Here is a 22347-nt window from a genome sequence, read left to right on the forward strand (position 1 = left end):
CTCTCTCCCCCGGTAAGCCCAGGTCACACCGTCTAAGGCCCTTGGCAGAAGGTCTATGTCAAGTCCACTGTCATTTGGCCTTTCCTCACTCCTGTCCCCAGCATAAAGGCACAACACACTGCCCTCCTGTTCCCTGGCACTGGCGGAGACTGGCAGCCTGGGTCAGGAGGCACGCTGGCACTGCCCCCTCCCCGATCCCAAGCCTCAAGGTATTAATTTATTACAGGAGGGAAATAATAACCCCCTCCTCGTGAAGATAACAGATCTGCAGTCCCTTTGAGATGCTCAGAAGCACCGCAGGAATGGAATGTAAGGTGTAATCCGGAGATCTGCTCTCGGTGGGACTGGGTGAGAGAGGGGGGAAGAGGTTATGAGGGCAGCAGGTGCCGCACCTGGGTGGGCCTCACACAAGCAGTGAACGAGATGGCAGTAGGGAAGAGGGAGGTAGTGGGGGGTCTCCTGCTCAGACTCACCCGCTGAGCACCCACTGGGCTGGCCCACAACAGGGGTCCCTGGGGCAAGGACCTAAGCTCAGAGAACAGATGTACTGAGACAAAGCAATGCTGGGTGCAAGAACTTTCTGGGCTCAGGGCTGGAGGACAGGTGCTTGTGGAGGCTGGAGGAGGAGTTCAGGCACTGACTGAGTCCTGAAGGGTTTTCCAACCTTGGAGCCCCGCAGGAGTGGGCAGAGCACCCAACCTCCTTTTACAGATAAGGAAACTGAGACTTGGAACGAGGATGTGACAAAAATGAATACAGAACCAAACTGAACCAAGTACCAGATAGGCAGGGAGTGCCGAGCCCTGGTCCCAGTTCGGCCCAAGCAGACCTTGGCAGGCCTCCTGTTTTAGTGGTCTATGACTCAGTTTCCCCTCTGCTGTCCAATGTGGGCATGGAATCTTCTTTTCTTTTTAAAATTTTAAATTTTCATTTTTTAAAAAATATTTTATTTATTTGAGAAAGAGAGATAGGAAAGCATGAGAAGGAGAAGGGGCAAAGGGAGAAGCAGGCTCCCCGCTAAGCAGGACCCTGGGATCATGACCTGAGACGAAGGCAGAAGCTTAATGACTGAGCCCCCACGCGCCCCAGATTTTTAATTTTCTTAAGTAATCTCTACACCCTGGGGCTTGAACTTACAACCCTAAGATTTCAAGAGTCCCAGGCTCTAGGGACTGATCTAGTCAGGTGCCCCTATTGTGATGTTTTTTATAGGGAGCCCCCAGTAAAAGGCAGGAATTCCAGGCATTCAGGTCCCTGTAAGGTGGGCTGAGTCAGCCAAGAACCCCTGTGGGGATGGAGACTTCTGGGCAAGAGGATAGCCTTGTCTGAGAATAGCATTCAGAGGCTAGGGACTTGCCAGAGGTCGCACTTGGGAGTGATCCAGGACCCAGAGGCCTCACTGGTTGGCCCGTGACTGCTGACCCCTGGGGGCTGGGGGCAGGGAATCAGGGTGTCCAAGAGGGGCAGAGGGAATGGCCCATCTTCCCACCCAGGACACTTTGCCTACCCTCTAGTTCCCTAGAAGATGGGCGCTTGGACTTGGCCTGAGCACCTGGCCCTCCTCTGGTCTCTGGCGCCCTCCTGTGGTCGGTAGAGGTGGGGACTCTTCCTGCGGGCCCCACCCCAGCCCTGCCCCATGAGGAGGACCCAGAATGCTTCAGGTGCAAGCACCCCAGAACTCCTGCCCCTACTCCCTGCCAGGAGTGAGTGAGACAGCCTGACTCCATTTCCCCACTTCGCTGACGGTGGGCACAGGGAAGCCACAGGGCAAGTCTCAGAGGACAGCAAATGGGACACCTGAGAGAAAGTCCCCTGTGTCCTGCCAGGGAGGCTCAGTTCAACTCCGCTGACATTCACAGAGTGCCTCCTCCACCAACGCTGGCAATGACCCTGTCTGGACTCTACAAGGTCCCCGTCTGAGGGGGCAGGCAAATCCCCAAAGAGATCTTCTAATGGAATAATTTGTTGTCTAAAGCCACTAAAATGCCCCACCCTTTGTTCTCTCCTCTTGGACAGACCCACAGTCCCCTGGTGTCCGGTCCAGCCCAGCTGGAGACAGCTGGGCAGAAATCAGAAATGTCACTGGACAGAATCAGCCCCTCCCCCTCCCACCTCCTCCTGCCCAGCTTCCACCTCTCCTTGGCCCTCACGTTCCAGGCTGGCCAGAGGCCTTGCTCCCGCCAAGGCTTGAAAAGCCTGTGGTGGAGTTGCCAGCCCAGCTCCACTCCAGGGTCTAGCTGCGGGACCTCCTCACCCTCAGCCTCTCCATTCACCTCTGTCCTTCTCAAGCCTCAGTGTGTCCATCTGCCAGATGGGTGTAACTATCCCTGCCTCACCTACCTGTCTCCCGGGTCGGCCGTAACGATACAAATAAAATGAAATCAGAAACTAGCGAGGTTCCCACCCCTGCCCCGCTCTTGGGGGTAGGGGATGTGCCAAACACGGCGGGCATCCCGGGGAGAGAGGGGACTACAACTCCCGTCCGGCTCCGGGGCCGCGGCCGTCTCCAGCCCCCTCTCCCTGAGCTAAGGGAGAGGCAGTCGCTGTCCCAAGGAGGCGAGGGAAGCTGAACTGCCCCGGTCATCCCCTACCTAGGTTAGGGGCCGGAGAAGGGCCCGGTAGGGCTGGGCCTGGGGCCGCGCAGAGATCTAGGCAGCCTTCCGGGCCGGTACGGGAAGACCCCCCTGTCCAGCCCAGCCAGGAGTTTACTCTTCGGGTCCCGCCCCGCCACTTCCTGGCTGAGGGTTGGCCCCGCCCCCGCGCGCCTCCGCCCTCCCACCTTCACGTCCAGTCGCGTCTCCCATTGGCCGGAGCTCACCTGCCCGTCCGTCGAGGGGCGGGGCAGAGGGCGGGGCGCGGCGCCCAGGTGTGGGCGCGCAGGCGGCAGCGGAGGAAGGTGACAGCGGGGAGGGCGGGAGGGGTGGGGGGAGGACTCGCGGACGACCCGCGGACCGACAGACGGACGGGCCGACGGGCCGGCATGCGAGCGGCCTGGCTCTAGCCCGGGCGCGGGGCTCCGGCCGCAGCCATGGAGCGGCGGCTGCGCGCGCTGGAGCGGCTGGCGCGGGGCGAGGCCGGCGGTGGCCCCGGGCTCGACGGCCTCCTGGATCTGCTGCTGGGACTGCACCACGAGCTCAGCAGCGCCCCCCTCCGGCGGGAGCGCAACGTGGCGCAGTTCCTGAGCTGGGGTGAGTGACTCGGGCGGGACCGAGGTGGGGTGGCCCGAGGGACACCGCGCCGAGACCCTCTCCCTCCCGCGCCCTGCGCCCACAGACCCTCCCGCGGGGAGCGGCACCCCGACGAGCTCCCCGCTTAGAGCGCGCACTGGCCCTGACATGTGCCACTGGACCCCTTGGGCCCTCTCAGCTGCACACCTTACCCTCCCTCAGACTCACACACACACTCCTTCCCATGCACAGAAGCTGGCGCGTGTTCACAATACACATCTTACGCAGACACACACAAGCTTGGTCCCGAGTGTAGACCTCAGACTCGTGTCCACAACACATACGCTACAGAATCGGGTCAGGGACTCCTCACTCACCCTTCATACTTCATGACCCTGGAGAGTAAACAGGCACACACGCAGACCCGTATGTCTCACACACTGACACACACACTTTCTCAGTCTCCCACATACCACACGGACATGCTGAGATCCTCACAGCTCAAGGAGAGACCCGGGGAGCCCCACACTTCGCCCTGAACGCCACCCCAGCCGCACTGGCTGTTACACACTTGCCTACTTCTACTCACAGATCCATGGGGATTGCACACTTGCACATTCCTACGCACACACGCGCACACACACACACACACACACACAAACACGTCCATCTCATGGCATACAAGGCCACCCCAAACTGGACACAGGAACCAACCTCAGGCCCTTTCCCTGTGCAGGTCGCTGGCCAGGCTTCCTGAGGTCTATTCCCCAGGGCGGGTGTGGGGGGGCCGGCTGGAGGTGGGTCTGCACCCCTTCCTAGTTGACTCCTCTGAGTCACCGGAAGTGGGTGACCCAGAGCAGCGGTCAACCCAGTGTGGGCACCAGCCTGGCACCAGCCCTGGGCCTTCCTGGTTATGCCTGGCCAGGCCGTGGTGGGGGGAGGGCATGGGGCCTGGCCGGGAGGGTGGATGAGGCCAGTGTTTGCCCAGTGTGTGACTAGCGTTCCGGGCACTTCTTAGCTCTGGGTAGGCACAAGGCCTGGCCTGGTTGGGGGCCCACAAGACAGTCCAGTGAGCTGGCCCCGAGCCCAGCCCTTTCCTCCAGGACAGCTAGGAATCCCCTGCTTCTGGTGCCTGCCACTCTCCCTGGGACTTTTGCGCCTTACTCCTGTGTATCTGACCACATTGTCACCACCTGCTGTGACGCCCACGCACGTGTGTGTGTGTGTGTGTGTGTATTTGCACACACATGTGCTCCTCCCTGCCAGCCTCTAGCATCTCTGCCTAGGACCCCAGCATGGGGGCCTGTCTGTTGACATCTCCCGAGGTAACCCAGCAGGGCGGTGACTCACTCTGCTCCTGCTCCAACTTGTCTCCGCTCCTGCCCAGAGCCCCCATCCCCTGTGGCAAGGCAAGAGGACTGGGCTGCTTGTCCTGGGGACCTTGATCCTCCCGACTGTGGGCCCCGGGTTTTGGTTCTTGTCTGGCTGACAGGTAGCCACCCTGGCCTCAGTTCCCCCCCTGGATGCCTGTGGCTGCTTCTTCCCAGCTGCACACACAGACCTGGGAAAGAGACAATTAATTTCTGTAATGAGGTTTGCACACCACCCCTGCTGCGGGGGTTCTGCCTGATAAACCTGTGGAGCAGCTCTCTGTCCCACCCACAGACCCGCCCAGCTGGCAGGGAGTTTACCTGCTGGCAGGGGGAAACTGAGGCAGGGAGCCAGACTGCAGCTGACCCCAACCCCACCAGCCATTCTTGCCTCCCTGAGTTTCCAGGCTCCAATCCCCTCCCTAGGCCTGTGGCTTCTCAGGGCCTGGAAAGGGCCTGGGAGTGGCTGGAGATGCCCCTCCAGGGAGTATCGGGGACTGGGAGAAGAGGGGCTTCTTGCCTGGGTGAAAGCCGAGTCCAGAGAGGGAGGCAGGGCCTAGAGTTGTAGGGCTGGTCAGGCCTGGAGGAGATCTTGAGGGTTCACTCCCTCAGGTGCCAGCGTCAGGCGCCAGGGAAAGGTTTTTTGGCTCTGTTTTTAAGTCTTGTGAGAACGTGGGCAGACCTATTTATGCCTCCAGACTGAGAAGGCCCCACATGGGGCACACAAAGCCTGTCCTCCCAGAGTCCTGCAGAACCAACGTGTGACCTGTCCTCTGGGGCTGCCCCAGGCCTCCCTCCCAGCCAGGTACCTCTGTGCCTGTAGGGTCCCAAGACCAGGGCTCCCAGCTCCCAGTGGCAGGGAAGCCTCTCTGGGGACAAGGAATGTCGTCTGTCCAGTTTCCCAAGACAGGCCCGGGCCTGGTCCTGCCAGGTGCCAAGAACTGTGAGCTGAGGGTGGGAATGGTGTATCCCCTTCCTCCCCAGGGTGACCTGGTCAGCCAGGGTCAGCCCCAGACTGGGAAGGACTACAAGTTCCATCAGCCCCTGGGACCAAGACTGCCTAGAGTCAGGGAACCCTGGATTTCAGGAGGTCTGGGGGCCAGGTGGTCAGCAAAGCCCACCTTCCGTGCTTCTTACTCCATGATTGAGGCAGGGGTGGTGCAGCCCCTCTCAGCAACTTGGCCAGAGACTCCCCCCTCCGGGGAGGCCATCCCTGCCCTGGCCTCGTGGGGGTCGCAGCTCCTGCTTCTCCCAGGCAAGAGACGGAGCCGGGGCCCTCCCCTTGGGGTCCCTGAGCTCTGCTCTGTGTCCCCTCAGCCAGTCCCTTCGTAGCGAAGGTAAAAGAGCTGAGGCTGCAGAGAGATGACTTCGAGATCTTGAAGGTGATCGGCCGAGGGGCCTTCGGGGAGGTGAGCGCAAGGCATGGGATAGGTGGGGAGAGGGTTTGCACCCGGGCAGAGCTGACCCCGGTGCTCCCTGTGGCCTCAGGTCGCCGTGGTGAGGCAGAGGGACAGTGGGCAGATTTTTGCCATGAAAATGCTGCACAAGTGGGAGATGCTGAAGAGGGCTGAGGTCAGTTTGGGCTCTGACGGGACTGGGGCATCCTACCAATGGGCAAGGGGTGGGGACGGGTGTGCTGCCCCTGGGGTGTACAGGGCATACCGGGGAAGGGGCAGGCGATGCTGCTGAGCGCGCCTCCCCCATTGCTTCCCCATGATAAGCCTTTCTTAGAAGCTAACATAGTTCCCATTTTCCTTACGATAACACTGAGGCCCAGAGCCATATTGCACAGGCCCCGGCTCACACAGGCAACCTCATTCTGAGCTCCCAGACTTACTGATTCTTCCTCCATCCCCTGAGCTGGTGAGGAGGGTTTCCTGGGCCCTGATCCCACCGTTCGCCCCCGCCCCACTCCCCAAAACTGCTGCAGACTGCCTGTTTCCGGGAGGAGCGGGACGTTCTGGTGAAGGGGGACAGCCGCTGGGTGACCGCTCTGCATTACGCCTTCCAAGATGACGAGTACCTGGTGAGGGGACTCAGCCAGGTTGGGGGGTGTTGCCTGGGGACGAAGGAGATGCTGGGTCTGAGGAGAGAGAGACCCCTCCTGTGGGAACCGTGAGGCTTCCGCTCCCTACCACCTGCTGGGCCTCCTATGCTCTGGCTGGAAGCTAGTGACCCCAGAGCTGCTGGGAGACACTCATGCCTTCCCAGAACACCTCAGGACCATGGGCAGGTGGACAAAAGCCAGGGCCCCAAGACAGTTACCCCCTACTGTCTGATTCTTGGCTACCCCCCTTCCACCACCATCTAGTACCTGGTGATGGACTACTATGCTGGGGGGGACCTCCTCACTCTGTTGAGCCGCTTTGAAGACCGCCTCCCACCCGAGCTGGCCCAGTTCTACCTGGCTGAGATGGTGCTGGCCATCCACTCTTTGCACCAGCTGGGCTACGTCCACAGGTAGGGCCCCCAGCCCACCCGCTGACTGCCCTGGGGACGGCTGCCAGTGGTTGAGTGCTCAGCACGTGCCAAGCCCTATGCTGGCGGCTTTGTACATGTGACGCCTTTGAGTCCTCCCACCAAAACCCTGTGTGATGGGGGCCTGCCCTTGTCCCCAGGTGAGAAAGTCAGGGCTTAGCTTGGGTTTAGCTAGCAGTCTGCACTGGGGCAGTCTGACTCCCGCGTCCCCCACGGTGGGCCCTGCTCCCTCCAGGGATCATCTTTACGGGTCCTTCTTCCCAGTCTAACCAGCTTCTCCCTTCTTGGGAGTCAGGAGGCCTCGTCACCAGCCTCCACCACCCCCCGACCCTCTGTACACATGCATACACACTGTTCCTGTGTGCTCGCGGACATACATGTGAGCAGATAGACGCCAGTGTGCGTGTGCCCACGTACTCCCATCCAGGCACGTGCCTGCACACACCCCTGCACACACGGCTCAAGCCCTTCCCTTCCCCTGCGCTCCCTCAGGGATGTCAAGCCGGACAATGTCCTGCTGGACATGAACGGTCACATCCGCTTGGCTGACTTCGGCTCATGTCTCCGGCTCAACAACAGCGGCATGGTAAGGCCCCAGGGTGAGGGCAGGGGCCCCTGGCGCGCAGAGCTCCCTGGGGCAGGAAGGACTGGGTCGAGGCCGCAGGTGGGGTCACTGGGCCAGTGGGAGTGTCAGGGCCAGACCCGGGGGATCTGGTGAGGAGCCAGCAGGCCTAGCCAAGCCCAAGGCTATCCTCATGGTGTCGTCACCCCTCCACCCACCCCACCCCACACAGGTGGATTCGTCAGTGGCGGTGGGGACACCGGACTACATCTCCCCTGAGATCCTGCAGGCCATGGAGGAGGGCAAGGGCCACTACGGCCCACAGTGTGACTGGTGGTCTCTGGGCGTCTGTGCCTACGAGCTGCTCTTCGGGGAGACGCCCTTCTATGCTGAATCCCTCGTGGAAACCTACGGCAAGATCATGAACCACGAGGTCTGGCTGCCGGGAGGGCGGCAGGAGTCCTAAGCCCCCACGGCTGGGATGTCCGTGGGCGGGGGTGGGGTCCGGGACACCCACCTGCACCCTCCCTCCCCCTGGCCTACAGGATCACCTGCAGTTTCCCTCGGACACGCCCGACGTGCCCACCACTGCCCGGGACCTGATCCGCCAGCTGCTGTGCCGCCAAGAGGACCGGCTGGGCCGTGGGGGGCTGGATGACTTCCGGAACCACCCCTTCTTTGAGGGCGTGGACTGGGAGCGCCTGGCAACCAGCACGGCCCCCTACATCCCTGAGCTTCGTGGGCCCGTGGACACCTCCAACTTCGACGTGGATGACGACACCCTCAACCATCCGGTGAGTAGTGGGTCCCGCTGCTGGACCTTGCTGGCTGTGGGAAGCCCCCAGAAGTTCTCCAGAGGTTCACGGGCATTACGGTTCACCTGTGCTGTGGTGGGTTGTAACGAGTGAAGGTCTTTGGACCTCAAGTGTCATCCTATTAACTGGAGATCTTGTGAGGAAGAACTCTCAGTGGCATCTGGGAGGCCATGGCCGTGAGGACTCGTGGGGGTTGTGGTCTGCTTAGGTGGGGACCATGTCACCCTCCTCGGTTCCATCTGAGCAGGAGGAGGTCGGCATTCCCGGTCCCAGGGCAGTCTCCAGGTTTTGAACCTCAGCCTGGAGAGGGGCCTGTGGAGTGTGACACTCCTTCCCCTCCTTCTGCAGGGAACCCTCCCACCACCCTCCCATGGGGCCTTCTCTGGCCACCACCTGCCATTCGTGGGTTTCACCTACACCTCGGGAAGGTGAGTCTAGACCTCACATACCTAGTGGGAGGCCTGGCCTGGAGGACACTGTGCATGTGGGCCACTAGGACCCCAGGAAAGAGGTTGAACGGCCTACCCGGTGACTGTCCGAGTCTGGGAGTGTACTCTGAGCTCTCGGGGAGACAAGTCCAAATTCTGGTGGAGCCATGCCGATCCCCGTCTGGGTCCCATCCCAGCGTCTGGCCCTTAGAGGACCCTCCACTCAGGCTGAGAGGGTCCCGGACTCAGAACCAGAGACCTAGAGCTGGAAGGGCCCCTCCCAGTCCCTGAGCCGCACGTTATGCCTCTTGATGCCCATTCTACACTGGGCCAGGTGACCTAGATCATTCGAGGGGCTGGCCTGGGACGGCGGCGGCGGTGAGGAGGCACTTGGAGGTGCCAGCAAATGGATCCAGCCTGCACTCTGAGCGCCACCGTGTGCCAGGGATGGGGCCAGCTGGCCCCGATCACCACGTCCTCATGCCAGTCCCTGGAAGAGGGCCTTGAGGAAACTGAGGCTCAGATATGTTAGGTGACTAGTCAAGTTCAAGCGGCTTCTTAGGTCCAGGGCTGGGGCTTGAACCTGGGTCTGGGGGATCTTGGGGTACGGCCCTGCCCACTGGGATCCCAGGGGCGGGGTCTGGTCCAGTCTGGTGTTTCTGCCAGCACAGAGCCCAGGGCTGGGTCCGGAGCTGGCACGCAGAGGGTGTTTCTTGGATGAATGGATGAGTGGATGAGGGAAGGTGGTAGGGGCACTGTAAGGGGTGGGGTTTCTGCCACCAAATGTCATCCTGCTCTCCCCAGTCCGGACCCTGAGAGCAGCTCCGAGCAGTGGGCCGGCCTCGAGCGGCAGCTCCGTTGTCTGGAGCAAGAGAAGACGGAGCTGAGCCGGAAGCTCCAAGGTACTGGGGAGCCAGCTGGGCCGGGGTTGGCCGGGGGGGGGGCATCTGACCCGGGAGCTACTGTTGGACTAGCTACTCACCAACGGGTGCCCACCTCCTGCCCCGCAGAGGCCCTGCAGTTCTCCTCAGACCACCGGGAGCTGGAGAGGCTACGGAAGGAAGTGCAGACCCTACAGGGCAGGCTGTCAGGTATCCTGCGTCCCCGCCCCGCTGCCCCCTGATCTCTTCCCCCCATCCTCACCCCAGAGGCTGAGCAGTGTAACTGGCGCCCCTGGGTCCAGCCCGGATTCCAGTCCTGCCCCAACTCTGGACACGAGGTGTGATCCTAGGGAAATATCTTAAAATCTCTTAGCCTACACATAGGAAATGAGCCAAGAAGACCCACTTTCTTGGGCTGGGGTGAGGGTTTTGGGAGATGCCACACGTGGAGTGGCTGAGGCCATCAGTATGCAAGGGCCTCATGACCATTCCTGGCAGAGACGCCGAGGGACAGCAAGGCCCTGACAGACGGTGGGAGCCCGGGCCAGGACTGCGAGCTACGGCAGGAGCGAGACCGGCTCATCCGGGTGAGGGCCTGGTGCGGTGGGGGAGCGGCCCAGGGCTCTGTGCTCAGGAGGTCCGTGCCCTGACTCCAGGCCTTGCCCTCCCCATCCGCTCTCTGGGCCCCCAGGAGCTGGCCGAGGCTCAGGCAGGGCTGCGGGCGCAGGCTCAGGAGCTACGCAGAGCCCAGGAGCGGCAGGAGGAGCTGCTCCAGAGGCTGCGGGAGGCCCAGGAGAGAGAGGCGGCCACAGCCGGCCAGACCCAGACCCTGAGCTCCCAGCTGGAGGAAGCCCAGGAGAGCAGCAGAAAGGTGTGTGATAGGGACAGGTGGGGACTGCCGCTATGACACACACACACACACACACACACGCACACACACCCCTTGGGGCTGGAAGAAGCCCTGGGAGCTTGGGGCTTGGTGCTGGCAACACCGAACGCCTTTGCACCCCCACTGTGGATGCCCGAGGCCCGAGTGAGGGGATGCGTTGGCAGGGGGACCCGGCTGGAGGGTCACTGCCTGCATTCCTGCCATGGCTGGCAGGGCCCAGAGAGTGTAGCAAGGCAGGGGAGTGGCTTGGTGTGGACATGGTCAGCAGTGGCTGTCCCCATGCCTCCTCGTCACAGTTGCAGGCCCAGGTGGCTACCCTCTGCCGGGAGGTGACACAGCTCCAGAGACAGAGGGAGCAAAGTCTTGAGAAGGACTCTTTCCGGGTCAAGGTAGTGAGGTCTAACCTCTTCCAAGGGGCACTTCTGCCTGGGTCCCTGGGGCGCGGTGGGCCATAGCTCCTCAGGCCCCTGTCCTGACCTGTCTCTGTGTCCCCAAGACCATCCACACTGCCTCTGAGACCAATGGCACGGGGCTGCCGGAGGCCGGGCCTCAGGAAGCGCAGCTGAGGAAGGAGGTGGCGGCCCTGCGCGTACAGCTAGAGCAGGCCCGTGGCCATGCGTGAGTTGGGCTGCTGGGGTTGGGGGGGTGGAGGGGGCCTGTGCTGGGAGTCATCGGGCCACCTTCGCTTCCCCAGGCTGAGTGGGAAGGAGGAGGCTCTGTGCCGGCTACAGGAAGAGAACCGGAGGCTGAGCCTCGAGCAGGAGCGGGTGAGCATGGCGGATGGAGGGTGGACAGACCGACGGGCAGCGGGACAGAGGTGGGGAGCTGGCCGGGGGGATGGTCCGAGCTGCCAGGGTCCCAGAGCAGGCAGTCTCCCCAGCCCGGTAGCACCCACAGCTGGCAGGCGAGCTATGGTGGGTAAACTAGGGGGGACACGGATGGGGCTTGAGGGTGCTGGGACCCCCCGGGGACTGACCCTTTTCCTGCCTGGTCCCCAGCTGGTGGAAGAGCTGGAACGGGAGCAGCAGAGCAAGCAGCAGCTGGAGGGTGAACGGCGGGAGACGGAGAGCAACTGGGAGGCCCAGATCGCTGACATCCTTAGCTGGTGGGAGCCAAGGGGGTAGTGGGGAGGGGCTGGGCCCAGGTGGGGCTGAGGGTCCAGGCCATGACCCTGAACCCCCTTTGCCATCAGGGTGAACGATGAGAAGGTCTCAAGGGGCTACCTGCAGGCCCTGGCCACCAAGATGGCCGAGGAGCTGGAGTCCTTGCGGAACGTGGGCACCCAGACGCTCCCTTCCCGGCCGCTGGTGAGCACCTGCGAACACCCTGGGGGGTGGGTGTCCCAGGAGCCTCCCTCGGCAGGCAAGGACATTAAGCTCATGGAAGATCGGTGACTAGCCTGAGCTCACAGCAGGCCAGTGGCCAGTCTAGGGCTTTGAGTCTGGCCAGGTGGCGTGGACGGCAGTGCGCTCAGGTGGGAGGGGCCTCTGAGGCAGCCAGGCCCCCCGGAGGCATCTTACACCGTCGCCCCCTGGCCACCAGGACCACCAGTGGAAGGCACGGCGGCTGCAGAAGATGGAGGCGTCGGCCAGGCTGGAGCTTCAGTCGGCGCTGGAGGCCGAGATCCGGGCCAAGCAGAGCCTGCAGGAGCGGCTGACGCAGATGCAGGAGGCCCAGCTGCAGGCGGAGAGGTGAGAGCACGGGCAGGCCCCGCCAAGGGGGCTCGGGACCTCTGCAGAGGCCCCTCACGAGCCCTCTGCCGCCTGTCTCCCAGCCGACTGCAGGAGGCCCAGAAGCAGAATCAGGGCCTGCAGCAGGAGCTGGCTGCCCTGCGAGAGGAGCTGGCGGCCCGCGGCCCAGGAGGTGAGTGCTCCCGTGGCCCCGGGGAGCAGGTGTCCCCACAGCCCGGGGGGGGGGGTGTGGGTGAGAGCTCCCACAGCCGAGAGGTGGGTGCTCCCGCGGCCCGAGGTAGGTGCTCCCGCAGCGCAAGGGTGAGTGCTTGTCTGCCTGCCTGTCCTGGAGTGAGGCCTCCGGCTCCAGCCTCATGGGGACTGACGGGGGTCCACGACGGCCTTACAGGACTGTGGAGACAAGTCCAGACTCTGCTGCTTACCCCACTGTTACCCGGAACTTAGAGAACGCCTGCTGTATGCGTACCCACCACAGCCTGCCGTCCTTGCTCCATTTCACTGAGGTGGAAACTGAGGCACTGTCTGGCCCCCCAGTTCCTCAGGAGCGAGGGTTAGGGCTGGGCCAGGGCCCCACCCCCAGTGACCTGTGCTCTTCTGTTTGCAGACACGAAGCCCTCAAACTCCCTGATTCCCTTCCTGTCCCTCCGGAGCTCAGAGGTAAGAACTGTGCGCAGCAGGGCCGGTTGGAGGGAGTCCTGGGGAGAAGCACAGGGGCCTTGACTTCCCCTCTCATCTCACTGCCCAGAAGGAGTCCACCAAGGACACTGGCCTCTCAGGAGAGGCCCCGAGGCCCGGTGTGGAGCCAGAGCTGAAGCCAGAGGGCCGCCGCAGCCTGCGCCTGGGGGTGAGGACAGGCGTGAGTCCCGCGTTTCGGGGGCTGGGCCCCCACCCGCTGCCTGTGCCCTCCTCACCCATCCACTTGCCTCCCCCGTAGGCCGTGTTCCCCAAAGCGCCTGCTGCTCCCAGCGCCCCTGCTGAAGGTCCTCCAGCAAAGGTCAGCACCCGGAGGGGTGGAGTGGGGTGGGGGCACCAAGCCATTCTGCCAGGTCCCTGCCTGGGTCCCTCCCCAGGCATCACGGCTGGCAGACTCCACAGGGGACGCGGGCAGTGAGTTTGAGCGCCGTGACGGGCTCACTGGGGCTGGGTTCACACTTGCCGAGGCTCGTTCCCTGGTTCCACCGGACGCCTCCGGGTGGCTTCGGGGATGGGACACAGGGTCCTGGGAGGCCACGGTCAGCTGTGGGTAACAGGTGTGTCCCGCCTCCCCAGCCTGGTTCACATGCGCTGCGACCCCGGACCTTTCCGTCCCCTACCAAGTGTCTCCGCTGCACCTCGTTGATGCTGGGCCTGGGCCGCCAGGGCCTGGGCTGTGATGGTGAGACCCCACCCCACTCCACCTGCTCGCCCCGCTCCTGTCCCTGGGTGGAGGGAATGAGGCGGCCCTAATCCTGAAGCACCCCAGTTTTCTTGCTACTCCATTTCGCGCTCTCTTTTTTTTTCTCACGTGATGGGGGCATTGGTGACAGTTCAGAGTCCTGGTTCCAGGCTGTCCCCATCCAGCCTCTCACCACCGGCTTCTGCTTTCCCCACAGCCTGTGGCTACTTCTGTCACTCGTCATGTGCCCCCCAAGCCCCGCCCTGCCCCGTGCCCCCTGACCTCCTCCGCACAGCCCTGGGAGTGCACCCAGAAACGGGCACGGGCACAGCCTACGAGGGCTTCCTGTCGGTGAGCTGGGTCTGGCCAGGGAGAGGGAGGCCAGCGCGGGTAGGCTGAGAGCCCGGCGGGCCCTCCCATGCCTGCCGTTCCCGCCACCCCTGCAGGTGCCACGGCCCTCAGGCGTCCGGCGCGGCTGGCAGCGCGTGTTTGCTGCCCTCAGCGACTCCCGCCTGCTCCTGTTTGACGCCCCTGACCCACGGTTCAGCCCGACCAGCGGGGCCCTCATGCAGGCCCTGGATCTGAGGTGGGTACCAGGCAGGGGTGGTGGGAGCGAAGGGCTGCAGGGGTTGGGGGAGGCAGCCAGGGGCCCTGTGACTTCTGACCAGCTCCATGGACGTCCCCAGGGACCCCCAGTTCTCAGCCACCCCGGTCCTGGCCTCTGATGTCATCCATGCCCAGTCCAGGGACCTGCCATGCATTTTTAGGGTGAGTGCCAGGCGGGTTGGGCCGGGCCGCCGTCCGCCTCTGCATGGCCCTGCTCCAGCCACGCTTCTCTGTGTCCTTCTCCGTGGCTGCCCTCTTCACCGCCCCCTGCCCCCACCGCCCCATCGCCTCCACAGGGACAGCTACTGTAGCCTCCATCCCACAGTGCAGCACTTTTTCTGTTTGTGAAGCTGGCCGTGTCCTCCTTTAGGATCCTTCTGTGGCTTCTTATCACCTCAGGGTGCTCCTGAGTGTGGCCTTGAGTCCTCCCATTTCTGACCCTGCAGGCCTCCCCGGCCTCCCTCTGCAGCCTCTCTCTGCTCTGAACACGGCTTGCTTTCTCCAGTTCCAAAACTGCCCTGTAACCACGGACCCTTCCCATCCCGTTTCCTCTGCTCAGCCCAGGCCACCCCTGAGCCTCTCCCCAGCCTGGACCATTCCCGGTTACTCCACTCACCCTCTGGGCTCCAGCGGAAATGTTTCTTCCCCAAAGAGGTCATCCTTCCCTCTCAGCCTGCTGGATGTTCCCACCATGCCCCGTCCCTCCCCACCATGGCACTGGCTCAGGGCTCTGGCCTCGGTGTGCCGGTCTGACCGTCCAGCCTGGCAAATCACCTGCTGGAAGACAGCTTCCAGCCGGGCGCCCGACTGCTCCCGATGGTGCTTAGAGGCGTCGACCCGGGGAGGGAGGGGATGGCCGACCGTCGGTCCACAGCCCTCCAGCCTGGGCCCCTGCCCGCAGGTGACGGCCTCCCAGCTGACCGTGCCCCCTGCTGTGTGCACCGTGCTGCTGCTGGCCGAGAGCGAGGCCGAGAGGGCGCGCTGGCTGCAGGTGCTGGGCGAGCTGCAGCGCTTGCTGCTGGACACGCGGCCAAGGCCAAGGCCTGTGTACGCGCTGAAGGAAGCCTATGACAACGGGCTGCCGCTGCTGCCCCACGCGCTCTGCGCCGCCATCATCGGTGAGCCGCACGGCTCTGGGGAGGAGCCTGGGCCTGTCGGGAGGGTTCCTGCCTGGTCACTGCCTGGTCACTGCCTGGTCCCTGCTGGGTCCCTACAGCCACAAGCTGCAGACTCTCCACATTATGTCCGTGACCCTCCCCCAGGCGTGGCTGTGTGGGCAGCCCGGAGCCAGGGGCCGGGGGCTTGGCTTCTGCCACTCCATTTCTCTGTGCCTCAGAGTTTCTGCTTTTTCTCAAAGCATCTTAAGTGAGTGAAAAGAGCAAAGGCTTTAGCAAGAGACGAATGAGGGCTCCCGTCCTGGCTTTCTTACCGGCAACAGGGAGACCACGGGGGAGCCTCACACTGCCCTCTCTGGGGCCACTGTGTTTGTCCAGGAACCTGGGGCTCAGCGGGACCTCCATGAAGAAGTGAGGGAGCAGTGCCTCCTGGCTTCCCTAGGCAGCTGGCCTTGGCCCTGAGCCAGCCCCTGCCCTGGAGACCTGGGGCCACCCCTTACACTCAGAGTGGGCACCCCGGGAGAGACTGTGCGGCTCCTCCAGGGCCCCTGTGTCCACCAGTCACTGGGGGGACAAGGGCACTGGCTGAGCAGGGACTGCTGTGAGCGGGGCACTCATGGGCAGCTCTGGGAGAAAGGACCCCTTGTCCCCACTTTACTTCAGGAAGAGACAAGCCTCTGAGAGGTGACAGGACTTACCCCAAATCCCACAACTTGGGGTGGGGGCCTCTCACTCTGCCCCTGGCCCTTGTGGGCCTTCCCCCGGCCCCCTGTAGAGCCAGCCCAGACTTTGAGAGAGAAGGGTCCGGTGACTCAGGGACAGCGGGCTCGCCGTCCCCATGTCCTCAGGAGAAGCTGAGGCTTAGCAAGGACGGGCAGGCTACCTCATCTGCAGCTACCGATGGGCTCCCTGAGCCCCGATTCTCTCCCTCCCGCTACCAGACCAGGACCGGCTCGCTCTGGGCACCGAGGAGGGCCTCTTTGTAATCCACCTGCACAGCAACGGTACGTGCCAGGCGGGGCGGGGGTAGGCCCGGGTGGGGGTCAGCCCCAGAAGCCGGGGGAGGATGGGCACTGCTGCTGACACTCTCCTCTGCCAACCCCGAAGACATCTTCCAGGTGGGCGAGTGCCGGCGGGTGCAGCGGCTGGCGGTGAGCCCCGCGGCGGGCCTTCTGGTCGTGCTGTGCGGCCGCGGCCCCAGCGTGCGCCTCTTTGCCCTGGCCAAGCTGGAGAGCGCGGAGGTGGTGGGTGCCAAGATCCCCGAGTCTCGAGGCTGCCAGGCGCTGGCAGCCGGGCGCATCCTGCAGGCCCGCACCCCTGTGCTCTGCGTAGCTGTCAAGCGCCAGGTGCTCTGCTACCAGCTGGGCCCGGGCCCAGGGCCCTGGCAGCGGCGTATCCGGGAGCTGCAGGCACCAGCACCTGTGCAGAGCCTGGGGCTGCTGGGCGACCGGCTGTGCGTGGGAGCTGCTGGTGCCTTTGCCCTCTACCCGCTGCTCAACGAGGCTGCGCCCTTAGCGCTAGGGGCCGGTCTGGTGCCCGAGGAGCTGCCACCGTCCCGCGGGGGCCTGGGTGAGGCGCTGGGCGCCGTGGAGCTCAGCCTCAGTGAGTTCCTGCTGCTCTTCACCACCGCGGGGGTCTATGTGGACGGCGCCGGCCGCAAGTCTCGCATCCACGAGCTGCTGTGGCCAGCAGTGCCCACGGGCTGGGGTAAGGCCTGCTGAGGGCCAGGCTGCGGAGGGTCCTCCTGCCTGACCACACCCTGCTTTGCCCTCGGTGGACCGCACCAGATCTTCCTCTCCTGGGCCTCTCTGCTCGGGCTCTTCCCCTCGCCTAAACTGTTTTTCTTGTACCTGGCAAACTCTTTTAACAACCAAGTCCAGCCCCGATGCCGGCTCAGGGCCTGGAGCTGCTAGGCTCTCCGTAAATGACCACCACGACTTCCGTCATTGTCATTACTGCTCTCACGTTCCCCGCCCTGCCTTCCCCCATTTCTGGTCCTTCGTTCCTTTTTGCTCCCCTACCTGTGTGTGCAGACCTCAGCCCTACTGCTCTTTGTACCTTCTTGTAATAGCTGGTTTGGTACGGTGGGGGTCTTGTGGAATGGGCTGGGGCTGGGTTCTTCATCACATCCTGCACCCAGCCCAGGGAAGCACATCCTAGGGGCTATGAATGTTTGGAGGAATTAATGAGTGAATGAATGAATGAATGAACGGGGCAGTGGAGTAGTCCAACACATGCACAGGTAACTGTGAGATGGCGTTGGGCTAGAAGACAGGGACACAGCTCCCTTCACAAGCAGAGGCTTTTCTGGGGTTGGGCCTGTGGGTTGGGTGTAGCACAGATTTCCTCTGTAGGAGTTGGAATCAGGCTGCCCAGGGCTAATTCCCAGCTCTCACTCACCACTGGGTGACCTTGGCCACTACTCAGCTCTGAGGTTCCATTGCGTCATCTGTAACTTAGGGATGATAACGCGACCTGCCCAGAGTTGTTTAAGAAATGAAGGAGAAAAAGTCTGCCAAGTGGTGGGAACTATGCCTGGCATGCCACTTAGTGAGTGCTCCAAGACTGTAATCTGATTTCTTCTGGATGTTGGGTGGGGTAAGCTGGAGTCTTCAGAAGGACCTTCGGTGGGGCGTGGAAGTTACTGTGCAGTGGCAGGACCCAGGGGGTGTTCCCCGGGCCGCGGCGGAGGAGACGAGGGCACAGAGGTGCCTGGCTCGCAGGGGCTGCACAGCACGTCTCCTGCCCCGCAGGCTATGCAGCCCCCTACCTGACAGTGTTCAGCGAGAACTCCATCGATGTGTTTGATGTAAGGAAAGCAGAATGGGTCCAGACGGTGCCACTCAAGAAGGTGAGGGCCTGCCCAGACCCCTGGCCCTGGACTGGGGTGCAGTCGGGGAGCGCGGCTGACCTCTGTGCCTGCTGCCTCAGGTGCGACCCCTAAACCCGGAGGGCTCCCTGTTCCTCTTTGGCACGGAGAAGGTCCGCCTGACCTACCTCAGGAACCGGCTGGCAGGTGAGAAGTGCGTGTGCAAGACAGTACGGAGTGTGTGCGTTCACGTGTGCATGTGTGACGCTGGGCTCCAGCGGACGGGGGCCCTGGGCACTTGGGAGCACCCTCCGGCCCTCTGCTCCTCCCACAGAGAAGGACGAGTTCGACATCCCCGACCTCACTGACAACAGCCGCCGCCAGCTGTTCCGCACCAAGAGCAAGCGTCACTTCTTCTTCCGCGTGTCGGAAGAGCAGCGGCAGCAGCGGCGCAGGTGCGCCTGCGCGATGCGGAAGCTGGGCGGGGCCTCCCGAGCTTGGGGGCGGGGAGAAGCCCGGGCCCGTCCCGGGGGCGGGTCCGTTTGGGAAGAGGGTCGGGGTGAAGGAGCTCCCCCTTTCCTATATCCCCTTCCCCCCATATCCCTCCACCCTCAGGGAGATGCTGAAGGACCCCTTTGTGCGCTCCAAGCTCATCTCGCCGCCCACCAACTTCAACCACCTGGTGCACGTGGGCCCCATGGACGGGAAGCCCAGCACCAGGGACCTGCCCCGGGTGAGTTCTCCGGAGCCAGCACGGAGCCAGCACGGAGCCGCCGTGCTGAGGCTCAGCCAATCACCGGCCTTCCCGACCCGCTTGAGCCTCTGCTTACCTGGGATCCGAGACCTCAGCCTGTCTAGGCGGGGGTCCCCACTGCTACTGCTTCACCGCCCGGTCCCAGCCCTTCTGCACTGCCCCCCAACAGGCTCCAGAAGGGAAGGGCCGAGGCACGCGCAGCTCCGGCCCGCAGCGTCCCCACAGCTTCTCAGAGGCTTCGCGGCGCCCAGCCTCCGTGGGCAGTGACGGGCTTTCTGGAGACATGGACGCCAGTAAGGACAACCCCGCTGCTTCCACTGCCTTCATTCGCTCCCCCAAGTTTCCACTCCCTTTGGACTCCTCATATTTGACCTTGGATTTCTGTGTCCCTCCCCACCCCCACCCTACCATCCTGCTCCTGGAGCAGTGAAGAGGAAGCCTTGGACATCTCTGTCCAGCGAGTCCGTGTCCTGCCCCCAGGGATCTCTGAGCCCCGCAGACTCCCTGATACAGGTGAGCTGGTGGGGTTTTCTCCTCCCCTGTAAAAGCACAGGCAGTTCTGTTCTGTGCTGGGACCTGAAGCCAGAGAACAAGCTGGGCCCATCCCTGCCCTGGATACTAAGAGAGACCGACTGGCCCCACAGTGGGCCCCAACAGAGGCCTCCAGGCAGGTCACCCTAGGTGGGAATCTTGGCCCTCGCTGTCCCAGGGGTGTGGCCCTGGGCGAGATGTCCGGCCTCCCTTTCACCTATAAAATGAGGTTATTGTGAGATTGTTCTAGAAGTGATAGCTGTATGAGGCGATGATGACTACAGCAGGGTACCTGACACATGGGGAGAAGTCACAGAAGGGAACTCTTCAGAGGCCCAACCTGGGGTGGAGGATCAGAGGAGAGTCCGCTCTGGCTGGGCACAGGGGAAGGCATAAGAGCTGGGAACGCTCCCCTTGACCCTCCGGTCACTTCTTCACTGCCACCCCCACTGGAGCCACGCCAGGCCACTCAGAGCCCTGGGACTTGCCATATTCTTTCACACCTTCAGGCTCTTGCCCCTGGCGTCCCCCCGGCTGTGAATGCCCTCTCATTAACGTCCAGTCCACTCTCAAGGCTCTCCACTAATATCACTACCTGGCAGCCACCAGCCTCCCTAGGACCCGGGCCCTGCTCCGCATCCCTCCTTGTCAATCCTTCTGTGCTATGGTTTTCCTCTGATGCCAGTCCTCCTCCCTCTACTGTGGGCTCCCCGATAGTGAGGGTCAAGTTTGGCTTCTGCCTAGAGAAAAGCGTGTTTGCTGACTGATGAAGAATTGAGTAAATGAACAAAGGGGCTTTGATTTGGGCTCCAGGGTTAAGTAGGAGTTACCCAGGGCTTTTTCTCCTATGGTCCTATTCCCACCTCACATCTGGCCGCCTCCAAGCGCCCTGATGCAGCAGGTGATGGGTCTTGGGAAGGCCTGTGGGGGGCACTGGTCTGGTGAGGAGAGAGTCTTTCCTTCTGTTTCCCCCTCCAGGTGTCAGAACGGCCCCGGAGCCTCCCCCCAGCCCCTGAATCAGAGGGCTCCCCTTGACACCCTCTGGCAGGGCCCACCCCGATCCCAGGACCAAGAGACAGAAACGAGCAAAGAGCTTGAGGAATGCCATGCTCCGGCTGGCCGGGGATGTGTGCAAATTCGGACTCAGGGAGGGCCTGGGTCGGAGAGCGACTTGGAAGCTGGTCTGGGTACCCAGGACCCGGGGGGGCCTGACTCCCAGCCCTTATCCTGCCTTTCCCCTCTGCTCCCAGCCCCTGTCTGTGCTAGCTATGGGAATAGAATGGCCCCCTTTCTGCCCTGGGGGCCCATCTGCCCTGGAGTCCTGGGGGCAATTGTGCCAAAGCTCTCCTTTTCAGTGCCAAGCCTTAGAAAGCCGCAAGCAAGAGTCCGGACGAGGGATAGAGAAGGACCGGGCCTTGGGAGCGATGCTGGGGCCTTGGCTGTGGACTGTCTAGACTGTAGGTGAGGCCAAGTTGGGGTGTATTGCAGCATCTGCTCAGGGTCGACGTAGGAAAGACAGAGTCTGATCCAAAGGAAAGGAGAATGGGGCACCTGGCTGGCTCAGTCAGTAGAGCATACGACTCTTGATCTCAGGGTTGCGAGTTCAAGCCCCATGTTGGGTGTAGAGATTACTTAAAAATTTAAAAAAAAATTTTTTTTTCAAAGGGAAGGAGAATAGACAGGAACAGAGAGAATGTAGGTGAAGGAGGATGTGGGCGAAGGAAGTAGGAGAAGGTAGGGAAGGAAAGGAAGTGAAAGAGGCTGTGTTAGTGACTGGTAGGAGCGGGGAGGCGCCCAGAGGAGGACAGGGATAAAGGAGGAGCAGTAAAGAGCAGCAGAGAGCCGAGGGGGGCCGGGAGGAGAACACTACTAATAGGGGCCTTTCTCTCTGGGGAGGAGCTCAGCGGGCTTGGAAACAGAGAGGGGCCCTGTGAACCAACTGACCTTGTATCTAATCCGCCCAGGGGAGATCACTCCTAGACAGGGACAGGATGGGGAGGGTATTTATAAAGGCTACTTGGTGGGAGATGGCACCTGATGGGGGCCGCTGGAGGGTCTCCGGGCACACTCTGGCCCCTCCCAGAAAGGGGGGGGTGGTCCTTTCTCTCAAAGCTTCAACCACCTGTGTATTAGGGGATCATAGGAGGCATTTTATTATTGATCATAGTCATTATTATTGTTATTATATTACTATTTTTATTAAACTTCCCTCTACTGACAAGTTGGGGGCAAAATAAGTATTTATCTCTTCAAACACCATATTCCCAGGAGGGACTGACCCTGATGCTCTGTGAGGCAGTTGGAAACCAATAAAGATGACTTTTTAAGCTGCTGGCCTCCCTGCCTGGATCTGTCTTCCTGGGGCTCAGAAATTGGGGTGGCGTGGAGGGATCAAAGATGGAGGGAGGGGACGCCTGGGTGGCTCAGTGGGTTAAGCCTCTGCCTTCGGCTCAGGTCATGATCTCAGGGTCCTGGGATTGAGCCCCGCATCGGGCTCTCTGCTCAGCAGGGAGTCTGCTTCCCCCTTCTCTCTCTCTGCCTATTTGTGATCTCTGTCAAATAAATAAATAGAATCTTAAAAAAAAAAAAAAAGATGGAGGGAGGAACGGGGATGTCAGGGAGAGTTAAAGAATTGAGTTCTCTCCCCCATACTTCCAGGAATCAGATGACACATGCCAATGGGGGTGAAGACAGTTCAACAGCAAAGGGACGGTTTACAGAAATGTGGGCAGTGTTCATGGAACCTGTCAAGGAGAGGCAGGGCTCCTGAGCGCTAGCCGCGTGGGAAGCTGTCAGCACCCGCAGGCGGGAAGAGACGGCGGTGTCACCTGATAGAAGCTGTGGCTCTCAGTCGAACTTGGCAGTGGCTGAGCACA

The 22347-nt window shown here is 62.2% G+C and overlaps 1 protein-coding gene across 1 annotated transcript; it reads left to right on the forward strand.

Annotated features, from left to right (window-relative positions):
• The first annotated feature begins 3028 nt into the window (after window positions 1-3028).
• Window positions 3029-21040, forward strand: LOC111149578 (CDC42 binding protein kinase gamma). The gene is made up of 37 exons (XM_022506695.1): window positions 3029-3188; window positions 5855-5946; window positions 6026-6109; window positions 6468-6563; window positions 6849-6997; window positions 7508-7601; window positions 7810-8010; window positions 8123-8371; window positions 8741-8820; window positions 9625-9722; window positions 9831-9911; window positions 10200-10288; window positions 10393-10572; window positions 10887-10979; window positions 11087-11208; window positions 11285-11357; window positions 11589-11695; window positions 11783-11897; window positions 12133-12281; window positions 12365-12453; window positions 12886-12938; window positions 13027-13125; window positions 13216-13275; window positions 13551-13656; window positions 13874-14007; window positions 14103-14242; window positions 14343-14424; window positions 15164-15380; window positions 16319-16381; window positions 16485-17084; window positions 18131-18228; window positions 18309-18393; window positions 18521-18641; window positions 18802-18919; window positions 19110-19233; window positions 19368-19453; window positions 20450-21040. The coding sequence occupies exons 1-37, from the start codon at window positions 3029-3031 to the stop codon at window positions 20504-20506; spliced, it is 4644 nt and encodes a 1547-aa protein (XP_022362403.1). The 3' UTR covers window positions 20507-21040.
• Window positions 21041-22347: the final 1307 nt, after the last annotated feature.

This window comes from Enhydra lutris, unplaced genomic scaffold, assembly GCF_002288905.1.
Source record: "Enhydra lutris kenyoni isolate GAN:26980312 unplaced genomic scaffold, ASM228890v2 scaffoldscaffold22, whole genome shotgun sequence".
Lineage (NCBI taxonomy): Eukaryota > Metazoa > Chordata > Mammalia > Carnivora > Mustelidae > Enhydra > Enhydra lutris.